At 50.8% G+C, this 12,161-nt stretch overlaps 1 protein-coding gene across 1 annotated transcript in view; it reads left to right on the plus strand.

The window, feature by feature from the left end:
* The first annotated feature begins 4,360 nt into the window (after positions 1–4,360).
* Positions 4,361–12,161, plus strand: part of NEDD1 (NEDD1 gamma-tubulin ring complex targeting factor) — a 78,944-nt gene continuing 71,143 nt past the window's right edge. The window contains exon 1 of the mRNA XM_073651576.1: positions 4,361–4,494. Coding sequence (XP_073507677.1) covers positions 4,425–4,494 — 70 coding nt within the window. The 5' untranslated portion in view covers positions 4,361–4,424. The remainder of the gene's footprint in view (positions 4,495–12,161) is intronic.

A 12,161-nucleotide genomic window follows, 5' to 3' on the forward strand; every position in this document is an offset into this window, starting at 1 on the left:
ATAGCACAGCATCCTGTGTATCCCCCTGTACAGCAGCTCTATAACAATCAAATCATGTACATCCCCCTGTATAGCAGCTCTATAACAGCCCTTACTGTTAGTACATTCAGCAGCAGCTCTAATATCCCCTACAGTAGCTCTATAACACCTCCTCCCGTGTATCCCCCGTCAAGCAACTCCATAATGCCCCCTACAATGTACACCCCCTGTACAGCAGCTCTAAAATGCCCCCTACAGTGTACACCTTGGGCAGTAGCTCAATAATGCCCCTTTCAGTCTAAATACACTGTACAGCTGCTCTATAATGCCCCTACAGTGTACATCCTCTGGGCAGCAGCTCTGTAACACGCACTTCAGTATACCCACCCCCCCCTTCAGCAACTTTATAACACCCCTCCAGTGTATACACCCTTTGCGGCAGCCCTATAACACCCCGCGGTGTATACACCCTTTGCAGCAGCCCTATAACACCCCGCGGTGTATACACCCTTTGCAGCAGCCCTATAACACCCCGCGGTGTATACACCCTTTGCAGCAGCCCTATAACACCCCGCGGTGTATACACCCTTTGCAGCAGCCCTATAACACCCCGGTGTATACACCCTTTGCAGTAGCTCTATAACGCCCCAGGTGTATACACTCTGTGCAGCAGCTCTATAACACCCCGGTGTATACACCCTGTGCAGTAGCTCTATAACGCCCCAGGTGTATACACTCTGTGCAGCAGCTCTATAACACCCCGGTGTATACACCCTGTGCAGCAGCTCTATAACACCCCGGTGTATACACCCTGTGCTGCAGCCATATAACAACCCGGTGTATACACCCTGTGCAGCAGCCCAACAACACCCCGGTGTATACATCCTGTGCAGCAGCTCTATTACACCCCGGTATATACACCCTGTGCAGCAACTCTATAACATCCCGGTGTATACACCCTGTGCAGCAGCCCTATAACACCCCGGTGTATACACCCTGTGCAGCAGCTCTATAACATCCCGGTGTATAAACCCTGTGCGGCAGCCCTATAACAACCCGGTGTATACACCCCGTGCAGTGGTTCTATAACACCCCGTGCAGTGGTTCTATAACACCCCGTGCAGTGGTTCTATAACACCCCGCTGTATACACCCTGTACAGCAGCCCTATAACACCCCGGTGTATACACCCTGTGCAGCAGCCCTATAACACCACGGTGCATACACCCTGTGCAGCAGCCCTATAACACCACGGTGCATACACCCTGTGCAGCAGCCCTATAACACCCCGGTGTATACACCCTGTGCAGCAGCCCTATAACACCCCGGTGTATACACCCTGTGCAGCAGCCCTATAACACCCCGGTGTATACACCCTGTGCTGCAGCACTATAACATGCCGGTGTATACACCCTGTGCAGCAGCCCTATAACACCCCGGTGTATACACCCTGTGCAGCAGCCCTGTAACACCCCGGTGTATACACCCTGTACAGCAGCCCTATAACACCCCGGTGTATACACCCTGTACAGCAGCCCTATAACACCCCGCTGTATACACCCTGTGCAGCAGCCCTGTAACACCCCGGTGTATACACCCTGTGCAGCAGCCCTATAACACCCCGGTGTATACACCCTGTGCAGCAGCCCTATAACTCCCCGGTGTATACACCCTGTGCAGCAGCCCTATAACACCCCGGTGTATACACCCTGTGCAGCAGCCCTATAACATGCCGGTGTATACACCCTGTGCAGCAGCCCTATAACACCCCGGTGTATACACCCTGTGCAGCAGCTCTATAACACCCCGGTGTATACACCCTGTGCAGCAGCCCTGTAACACCCCGGTGTATACACCCTGTGCAGCAGCCCTATAACATGCCGGTGTATACACCCTGTGCAGTGGTTCTATAACACCCCGCGGTGTATACACCCTGTACAGCAGCCCTATAACATCCCGGCGTATACACCCTGTGCAGCAGCACTATAACACCCCGGTGTATACACCCTGTGCAGCAGCCCTATAACACCCCGGTGTATACACCCTGTGCAGCAGCCCTATAACACCCCGGTGTATACACCCTGTGCAGCAGCCCTATAACACCCCGGTGTATACACCCTGTGCAGCAGCCCTATAACATGCCGGTGTATACACCCTGTGCAGCAGCCCTATAACACCCCAGTGTATGCACCCTGTGCAGTGGTTCTATAACACCCCGCTGTATACACCCTGTGCAGCAGCCCTGTAACACCCCGGTGTATACACCCTGTGCAGCAGCCCTATAACACCCCGGTGTATACACCCTGTGCAGCAGCCCTATAACTCCCCGGTGTATACACCCTGTGCAGCAGCCCTATAACACCCCGGTGTATACACCCTGTGCAGCAGCCCTATAACATGCCGGTGTATACACCCTGTGCAGCAGCCCTATAACACCCCGGTGTATACACCCTGTGCAGCAGCTCTATAACACCCCGGTGTATACACCCTGTGCAGCAGCCCTATAACACCCCGGTGTATACACCCTGTGCAGCAGCTCTATAACACCCCGGTGTATACACCCTGTGCAGCAGCCCTGTAACACCCCGGTGTATACACCCTGTGCAGCAGCCCTATAACATGCCGGTGTATACACCCTGTGCAGTGGTTCTATAACACCCCGCGGTGTATACACCCTGTACAGCAGCCCTATAACATCCCGGCGTATACACCCTGTGCAGCAGCACTATAACACCCCGGTGTATACACCCTGTGCAGCAGCCCTATAACACCCCGGTGTATACACCCTGTGCAGCAGCCCTATAACACCCCGGTGTATACACCCTGTGCAGCAGCCCTATAACACCCCGGTGTATACACCCTGTGCAGCAGCCCTATAACATGCCGGTGTATACACCCTGTGCAGCAGCCCTATAACACCCCAGTGTATGCACCCTGTGCAGTGGTTCTATAACACCCCGCTGTATACACCCTGTGCAGCAGCCCTGTAACACCCCGGTGTATACACCCTGTGCAGCAGCCCTATAACACCCCGGTGTATACACCCTGTGCAGCAGCCCTATAACTCCCCGGTGTATACACCCTGTGCAGCAGCCCTATAACACCCCGGTGTATACACCCTGTGCAGCAGCCCTATAACATGCCGGTGTATACACCCTGTGCAGCAGCCCTATAACACCCCGGTGTATACACCCTGTGCAGCAGCTCTATAACACCCCGGTGTATACACCCTGTGCAGCAGCCCTGTAACACCCCGGTGTATACACCCTGTGCAGCAGCCCTATAACATGCCGGTGTATACACCCTGTGCAGTGGTTCTATAACACCCCGCGGTGTATACACCCTGTACAGCAGCCCTATAACATCCCGGCGTATACACCCTGTGCAGCAGCACTATAACACCCCGGTGTATACACCCTGTGCAGCAGCCCTATAACACCCGGTGTATACACCCTGTGCAGCAGCCCTGTAACACCCCGGTGTATACACCCTGTGCAGCAGCCCTGTAACACCCCGGTGTATACACCCTGTGCAGCAGCCCTGTAACACCCCGGTGTATACACCCTGTGCAGCAGCCCTGTAACACCCCGGTGTATACACCCTGTGCAGCAGCCCTATAACACCCCGGTGTATACACCCTGTGCAGCAGCCCTATAACACCCCGGTGTATACACCCTGTGCAGCAGCCCTATAACACCCCGGTGTGTACACCCTGTGCAGCAGCCCTATAACACCCCGGTGTATACATCCTGTGCAGCAGCCCTATAACACCCCAGTGTATACACCCTGTGCAGCAGCCCTATAACACCCCGGTGTATACACCCTGTGCAGCAGCCCTATAACACCCCGGTGTATACACCCTGTGCAGCAGCCCTATAACACCCCGGTGTATACACCCTGTGCAGCAGCCCTATAACACCCCGGTGTATACACCCTGTGCAGCAGCCCTATAACATGCCTGTGTATACACCCTGTGCAGCAGCCCTATAACACCCCAGTGTATGCACCCTGTGCAGTGGTTCTATAACACCCCGGTGTATACACCCTGTGCTGCAGCCATATAACACCCCGGTGTATACACCCTGTGCAGCAGCCCTATAACACCCCGGTGTATACACCCTGTGCAGCAGCCCTATAACACCCCGGTGTATACACCCTGTGCAGCAGCCCTATAACACCCCGGTGTATACACCCTGTGCAGCAGCCCTATAACTTCCCAGTGCATACACCCTGTACAGCAGCCATGTAACACCCCGGTGTGTACACCCTGTGCTCTATAACACACCACTGCTGGGTAATCATGAACTCAGCCCTTGTCTCTCAGTGACAATTAGCGTCGTTCTCTCATGAACACAACACTGTGGGCTGCAGCCAGCGCGCTCCCGCACTCCCCCGGAGCGCGCACGCAGCCACAACTCCGGCGCGGGAGTCGGTTGCAGAGTTCTGATGACGTCACTGCGCAGTCCCTGTACCGGGATGCAAAGTGGGGGAGGCGGGGGACGACAGCGACAGGAAGGTGAGAGTGGGCTCCGGGGCCACAGGTGCAGAGTGTCCGTTTCCCTGTTCACACCACTGACCGCTCGACGCGATGACTGCACTAGCGGCCGCGGACACCGTGTGGCGGGACGTTTGAAAGTTCTGTTTAGTGCAAGAAAGTGGCGTCCTGACACTGAGAAAGCAACAGAACCGCGCCTGCAGCGTCCCTGACCCGGAACTGTGCGGCCAGGCACTGCTCGGGTGTTTGTTGTGGTGACCGGGCCAGCGGCGTGTGCAGAGCTCTGTGCTTTCCTCTAGCTGTGAACTATGTAATCACGGGCACCCCTGTACCCCTCCGTATCTGTGCCCCCTGCCTATTCCCGGGCACCCCTGTACCCCTCCGTATCTGTGCCCCCTGCCTATTCCCGGGCACCCCTGTACCCCTCCGTATCTGTGCCCCCTGCCTATTCCCGGGCACCCCTGTACCCCTCCGTATCTGTGCTCCCTGCCTATTCCTGGGCACCCCTGTACCCCTCCGTATCTGTGCCCCCTGCCTATTCCCGGGCACCCCTGTACCCCTCCGTATCTGTGCCCCCTGCCTATTCCCGGGCACCCCTGTACCCCTCCGTATCTGTGCCCCCTGCCTATTCCCGGGCACCCCTGTACCCCTCCGAATCTGTGCCCCCTGCCTATTCCCGGGCACCCCTGTACCCCTCCGTATCTGTGCCCCCTGCCTATTCCCGGGCACCCCTGTACCCCTCCGTATCTGTGCCCCCTGCCTATTCCCGGGTACCCCTGTACCCCTCCGTATCTGTGCCCCTTGCCTATTCCCGGGCACCCCTGTACCCCTCCGTATCTGTGCCCCCTGCCTATTCCCGGGCACCCCTGTACCCCTCCGTATCTGTGCCCCCTGCCTATTCCCGGGCACCCCTGTACCCCTCCGTATCTGTGCCCCCTGCCTATTCCCGGGCACCCCTGTACCCCTCCGTATCTGTTCCCCCTGCCTATTCCCGGGCACCCCTGTGCCCCCTGCCTATTCCGGTGCACCCCTGTACCCCTCCGTATCTGTGCCCCCTGCCTATTCCCGTGCACCCCTGTACCCCTCCGTATCTGTACCCCTCCGTATCTGTACCCCTCCGTATCTGTGCCCCCTGTCTATTCCCGGGCACCCATGTACCCCTCCGTATCTGTGCCCCCTGCCTATTCCCGTGCACCCCTGTGCCCCTCCGTATCTGTGCCCCTCCGTATCTGTGCCCCCTGTCTATTCCCGGGCACCCCTGTACCCCTCCGTATCTGTGCCCCCTGCCTATTCCGGGCACCCCTGTACCCCTCCGTATCTGTGCCCCCTGTCTATTCCCGGTCACCCCTGTACCCCTCCCTATCTGTGCCCGCTGTCTATTCCTGGGCAACCCTGTGCCCCTCCGTATCTGTGCCCCCTGTCTATTCCCGGGTACTCCTGTACCTGGTCCCCCTACTTGTCCCTGTGCCCCCTGTCTATTCCCGGGTATCCCTCTACCCCTACTTGTCTCTGCCCCCTTTCTATTCCCGGGTACTCCTTTACCCCTACTTTTCTCTGTTCCCCCTGTCTATTCCTGGGCACTCCTCTACCTGGTCCCCCTACTTGTCTCTGTGCCCCCTGTCTTTTCCCAGGCACCCCTTCGTATCTGTGCCCCCTGTCTATTCCCGTGCACTCCTGTACCCGGTCCCTCTACTTGTCTCTGCGCCCCCTGTCTATTCCCGGGCACTCTTCTCCCCGGTCCCTCTACTTGTCTCTGCGCCCCCTGTCTATTCCCGGGCACTCTTCTCCCCGGTCCCTCTACTTGTCTCTGCGCCCCCTGTCTATTCCCGGGCACTCTTCTCCCCGGTCCCTCTACTTGTCTCTGCGCCCCCTGTCTATTCCCGGGCACTCCTCTAGCCTGTCATTGTCTGTGCCTCAATCTGTATATCACTAATAAATACTTGAAGGTCCAGGTTAGAACATTTCAGTGTAATTGTTGGGTCGCAGTCTGCAGTGAGCATGATGAGCACGGATGTAAGGATTGTCAGTGATTGTTTAGACAAAATGATACCATGTGAGCAAAAAAGTCACAGCAGTAAGGCTGTGCCCACGATGCGTTTTTTAAGTGTTTCTGCAGGGGCAGAAACGCTTAAAAAATGCATGGTAGAAGGCCTGCTATGTTCCCCAATGATAATCCGCATGTGCTGTGCACATGCTGCGGGAATTTCCGCTGCAGATTATCACTGCGGAAAAAAAACGCAGCACTACCAATTATTTTGCGGAAGTGCTGCGTTTTCCCCGCCATTGACTTGCATTAGAACGCGTGCATTCTGTTTCACTAGATAAGGACATGCGGAATGCACACGTTCAATGTGCGGATGGTACCCAGGTGTGGAGGACAGGAGACTCTCCTCCGGACCCGGGTACCATAGAAAACTGTAAAAAAAAGAATAAAATAAATGTTATACTTACCTTCTGACGGCCCCCGCTGTGCTCGTCCTCTCATGCTGGCAGATCGCGATGGACTGGAGGACCTGCGCTGACGTCAGTCATGTGACGGGTCACGCGACGCTGACGTCGGCAGGTCCTTCGGTGCCGGCTGCATGGATTTTTATAGTGTGACCAAGTTGTCAAGCACTTTCCAAGTGATGCTAAAATCTCTTGGAAAGCGCTTGACAACCCGCATGTGGAAATGCATGTGAAGAACGCTTCACATCCGCATGTCCCTGGCTGGAAAACGCATGTACAATCCGCAGGCGTTTTTTCTGCCGGGGAGATGCAGAAACGCTCAGGAAAAAATCCGGAGCATTTCTGCATCGTGGGCGCATAGCCTAAGAATTCACTAATATAATAACTTGTGACAAGGCTTTTAACGGTAATCTGTCTGTTTTATTACTCCGCCTTAGAGCAGCATGACGTAGGGGCAGAGACCTTGATTCCAGCGATGTATCCCTTCAGGATTAGGTGTCTCCTGCCATGTAGTAGTCCTGCTCTGTGTAAATTCCCCCCACACACAGTGATTAGCATCTGACAATATACAGAGTACACAGACTGCTGTCAATCAGCAGTGTGTGCGGGGAGGGTTTTTTTTTTTTATAAAGAGCTCATTAACCCCTTTACCCTCGAGGGTGGTTTGCACGTTAATGACCGGGCCACGTTTTACAAATCTGACAACTGTCACTTTGAGGTAATACCTCTGGAACGCTTTAACGCATCCCGCTAATTCTGAGATTGTTTTTTCGTGACATATTGTACTTCATAATAGTGGTAAAATTTCTTCAATATGACTTGCGTTTATTTTTGAAAAAATTGGAAATTTCCCAATTTTCAACATTTGAATTTTTATGCCCTTAAATCAGAGAGATATATCTCACAAAATAGTTAATAAATAACATTTCCCACATGTCTACTTTACATCAACACAATTTTGGAACCAAATTTTTTTTTTTTATTAGGGAGCTGTAAGGGTTAAAAGTTGACCAGCGATTTCTCATTTTTACAACAAAATGTACAAAACCATTTTTTTAGGGACCACATCACATTTGAAGTCACTTTGAGGGGTCTTTATGACAGAAAATACCCAAAAATGACACCATTCTAAAAACTGCACCCCTCAAGGTGCTCAAAACCACATTCAAGAAGTTTATTAACCCTTTAGGTGCTTCACGGGAATTTTTGGAATGTGGAAGAAAACAAAAATGTTACTTTAGACTCCAATTTTTTTTATTTTTGCAGGGGTAACAGGAAAAAATGGACCCCAAAATGTGTTGCACAATTTCCCCTGAGCACGCAGATACCCCATATGTGGGGAAAAAACACTGCTTGGGCAGTTTTGCATTTTCATAAGGGTAACAGGAGAAATTGCACCATGCAACTTGTGCAATTTCTCCTGAGTAATCCGATACCACATTTATGGGGAAAATACACTGTTTGGGCGCACGGCAGGGTTCGGAAGGGAAGGAGCGACATTTGACTTTTTGAATGTAAAATTTCCTTTTATAATTAGCGGACGCCATGTTGCGTTTTGAGAGCCCCTGATGTGCCTAAACAGTGGAAACCCCCCACAAGTGATACAATTTTGGAAACTAGACCCCTCAGGGAACTTATCTAGATGTGTGGTGAGCACCCTTAACCCCCAGGTGCTTATCAAAAGTTTATAACATGGAGCCATGAAAATAAAAAAATCTTAACTTTTGCCTCAAAAATGATTTTTTAGCCCCAAATTTTTTATTTTCAAAAGGGTAAGAGGAGAAAATGGAACCTAAAATCTGTTGTGCAATTTCTTCTGAGTACGCCAATACCCCATATGTGGCGCACGTCAGGGTTCAGAAGGGAAGGAGCACTGTATGAGTTTTTGAACGCAAAATTGGCTGAAATCAAGAGCGGACGCCATGTCGTATTTCCGGAGCCCCTGATGTGCCTAAAGAGTGGAAACCCTTCAAGGATTTTATCAAGGGGTATAGTGAACATTTTGAACCTAGAGGTACGACACAGAATTTGATAACATTAGGTCATCATATTGAATAAGTTGTCATTAGTCTTGAGCGCAAGTGCTCGCTACTTGAGTTTGCATCGGGTACTCGGGTATGCACCATGTATCACGGGTGCTCGAGTGACATGTTCGAGTCCCCGCCCAGAGACTCGAGCATGTCACTCGAACACCCGCCATAGTCAGTGCATACCCGAGCACCCGATGCAAACTCAAGTAGCGAGCACTTGCGCTCAACAGTGGTCGCCATATTGTCATATTTTTTTTTCTTTCTTTTTGAACAAATCCCAACCCTAACCTCAACCCTAGAGTTTATTTTTTACGCCGTTCCTCGTGTGGTGTAAGTGATTAGACGACTTTATTCTTCGGCTCCGTGCGATTACAGCGATACCAGAATCATATCGGGTTTTCATGATTGACAGCTGTCACACACTAAAAGAAGCTCTTTTTTTGCAAAGACTAGTTTTTGCATTGCCAAATTTTTCAGAGATATAATTATTCCATATTTCTACCGAGTCATGTAAGGGCTTGTTTTTTGCGGGACGAGTTGACGTTTTTATTGGTGCCATTTTCAGGCACGTGACATTTTTTGATCGCTTTCTATTCCGATTTTTGGGAGGCAGAATAAACAAAAAACAGCAATTCAGGAATTGTTTTTTTTTTTTTTTTTTCCTTTCCGCGTGTGGTAAAATTGATGAGGCAGCTTTATTCTTCGGGTCAGTACATTTACAGCGGTACCACATTTATATCTTTTTTATGTTTTGGCACTTTTACACAATAAAAACTATTTTCTAGAAAAATATTTTTTTTTTATGGCTTTATTCTGAGAGCTATAACTTTTTATTTTTGGGCTGATTGAGCTGTATGGCAGCTTGTTTTTTTGCGGGACAAGATGACGTTTTCAGCGGTACCATTTTTATATTCGTCTTTTTGATCGCGTGTTATTCCGTTTTTTGTTTGACAGTATGATGATAAAGCATTGTTTTTTTTGCTTAGTTTTTTTTTATTTGTATTTACAGTGTTCACTAAAGAGGTTAACTTGTGAGACAGTTTTATAGGTCAGGTCGTTCCGGATGCGGCGATACCAAATATGTGTACTTTTATTGGTTTATTTTTTTTTCATAATAAATATTATGGGTACAATATATTTTTATTTTTTGGGGATTATTTTTTTCATCCCCCCCCCCACACACACTTTCTGGCACTTTTTTTTACTTTTACACATTGTTCCACTATGGGACTTTCACTTTTTGCAGCCTGATCGGCTGCATAGCATACAGAGCAGCAGCAGCTCCCTATACCATGCAGCCTGTCAACTCTGCACACAGGAAGACATTACTTTTGTCATGCACTGCGCATAACCAAGGTAACGTCCTGCCTCCTGGTGACCCGGATGTTGTCATGACAACATCCGGAAGCCGCCGCAGACATCGACCGCTCCCTGCACATAGCACCGGATGTCAGCTGTGACAATCAGCTGACACCCAGCGGCGATCACCCAGCACCACTTGTGTGCGGGCTCGATCGCATTATGCGTAATAGTACGAAACTGGTCCATAAGTCCCAGGGCTCAGCTATGTACTATTACTGACTTGGTCGGAAAGGGGTTAATATGGCAGATTACCGGGAAGCAGGTTTATTAGTCCTGTAGTGATAATCTCCTGCTGATAAAACTGTGATTTTTATCGAAAAGTAGCACGACCCCAGTAAGTGACACAGATGCTCTTCAAAAGATGATCAAATACATGAAGGCATGAACAACAAGTCTTTTTTACACAAAAATGAATGCTCAATATTTTCAGCATTTTGAGCACTTTTTCAATTGGTTTTCAAAATGTACCTGCTCCAAATGTGACTGAGCTATACCTTGTGTGAACATACCCTTATCCTAAGAACCAACTGGGAAAGGGTTTCAGTGTATTATAAACCAATCACAAAACTACAGTGCTCAAAAAAATAAAGAGAACACTCAAATAACACATCCTAGATCTGAATGAATGAAATATTCTCATTGAATACTTTGTTCTGTACAAAGTTGAATGTGCTGACAACAAAATCACACAAAAATCATCAATGGAAATCAAATTTATTAACCTATGGAGGCCTGGATTTGGAGTCACCCCCAAAATTAAAGTAGAAAAACAGACAACATGCTGATCCAACTTTGATATAATGTCCTTAAAACAAGTTAAAATGAGGCTCAGTATTGTGTGTGGCCTCCACGTGCCTGTATGACCTCCCTACAACGCCTGGGCATGCTCCTGATGAGGTTGCGGATGGTCTCCTGTGGGATCTCCTCCCAGACCTTTACTAAACCATCAGCCAAATCCTGGACAGTCTGTGGTGCAATGTGACGTTGGTGGATGGAGCGAGACATGATGTCCCAGATGTGCTCAATCGGTTTCAGTTCTGGGGAACGCAGGAACAGCTGACACACTCCAGCCGCATGAGGTCTGGCATTGTCCTCAATTAGGAGGAAACCAGGGCCAACCGCACCAGCATATGATCTCACAAGGGGTCTGAGGAGCTCATATCGGTACCTAATGGCAGTCAGGCTACCTCTGGCGAGCACATGGAGGGCTGTGCGACCCTCCAAAGAAATGCCGTCCCACACCATTACTGACCCACTGCCAAACCGGTCTTGTTGAAGACAGTAGATCGCTCTCCACGGCGTCTCCAGACTCTGTCACGTCTGTCACATGTGCTCAATGTGAACCTGCTTTCATCTGTGAAGAGCACAGGGCGCCAGTGGCAACTTTGCCAATCCTGGTGTTCTGTGGCAAATGGCAAGCGTCCTGCACGGTGTTGGGCTGTGAGCACAACCCCCATCTGTGGACGTCGGGCCCTCATACCACCCTCATGGAGTCGGTTTCTAACCTTTTCTGCAGACACATGCACATTTGTGGCCTGCTGGAGGTCTTTTTTCAGGGCTCTGGCAGTGCTCCTCCTGTTCCTCCTTGCACAAAGGCGGAGGTAACGGTCCTGCTACTGGGTTGTTGCCCTCCTACGGCCCCCTCCACGTCTCCTGGTGTACTGACCTGTCTCCTGGTAGTGCCTCCAACCTCTGGACACTACGCTGACAGACATGCAAACCTTCTTGCCACAGCTCGCATTGATGTGCCATCCTGAATGAGCTGCACTACCTGAGCAACTTCTGTGGGTTGTAGAGTCCGTCTCATGCTACCACAAGTGTGAAAGCACAACCAACATTCAAAAGTGA

Source organism: Phyllobates terribilis, unplaced genomic scaffold (assembly GCF_046119375.1).
Source record: "Phyllobates terribilis strain yellow unplaced genomic scaffold, ASM4611937v1 Scaffold_11__3_contigs__length_659146591, whole genome shotgun sequence".
Classification (NCBI taxonomy): Eukaryota; Metazoa; Chordata; class Amphibia; order Anura; family Dendrobatidae; genus Phyllobates; species Phyllobates terribilis.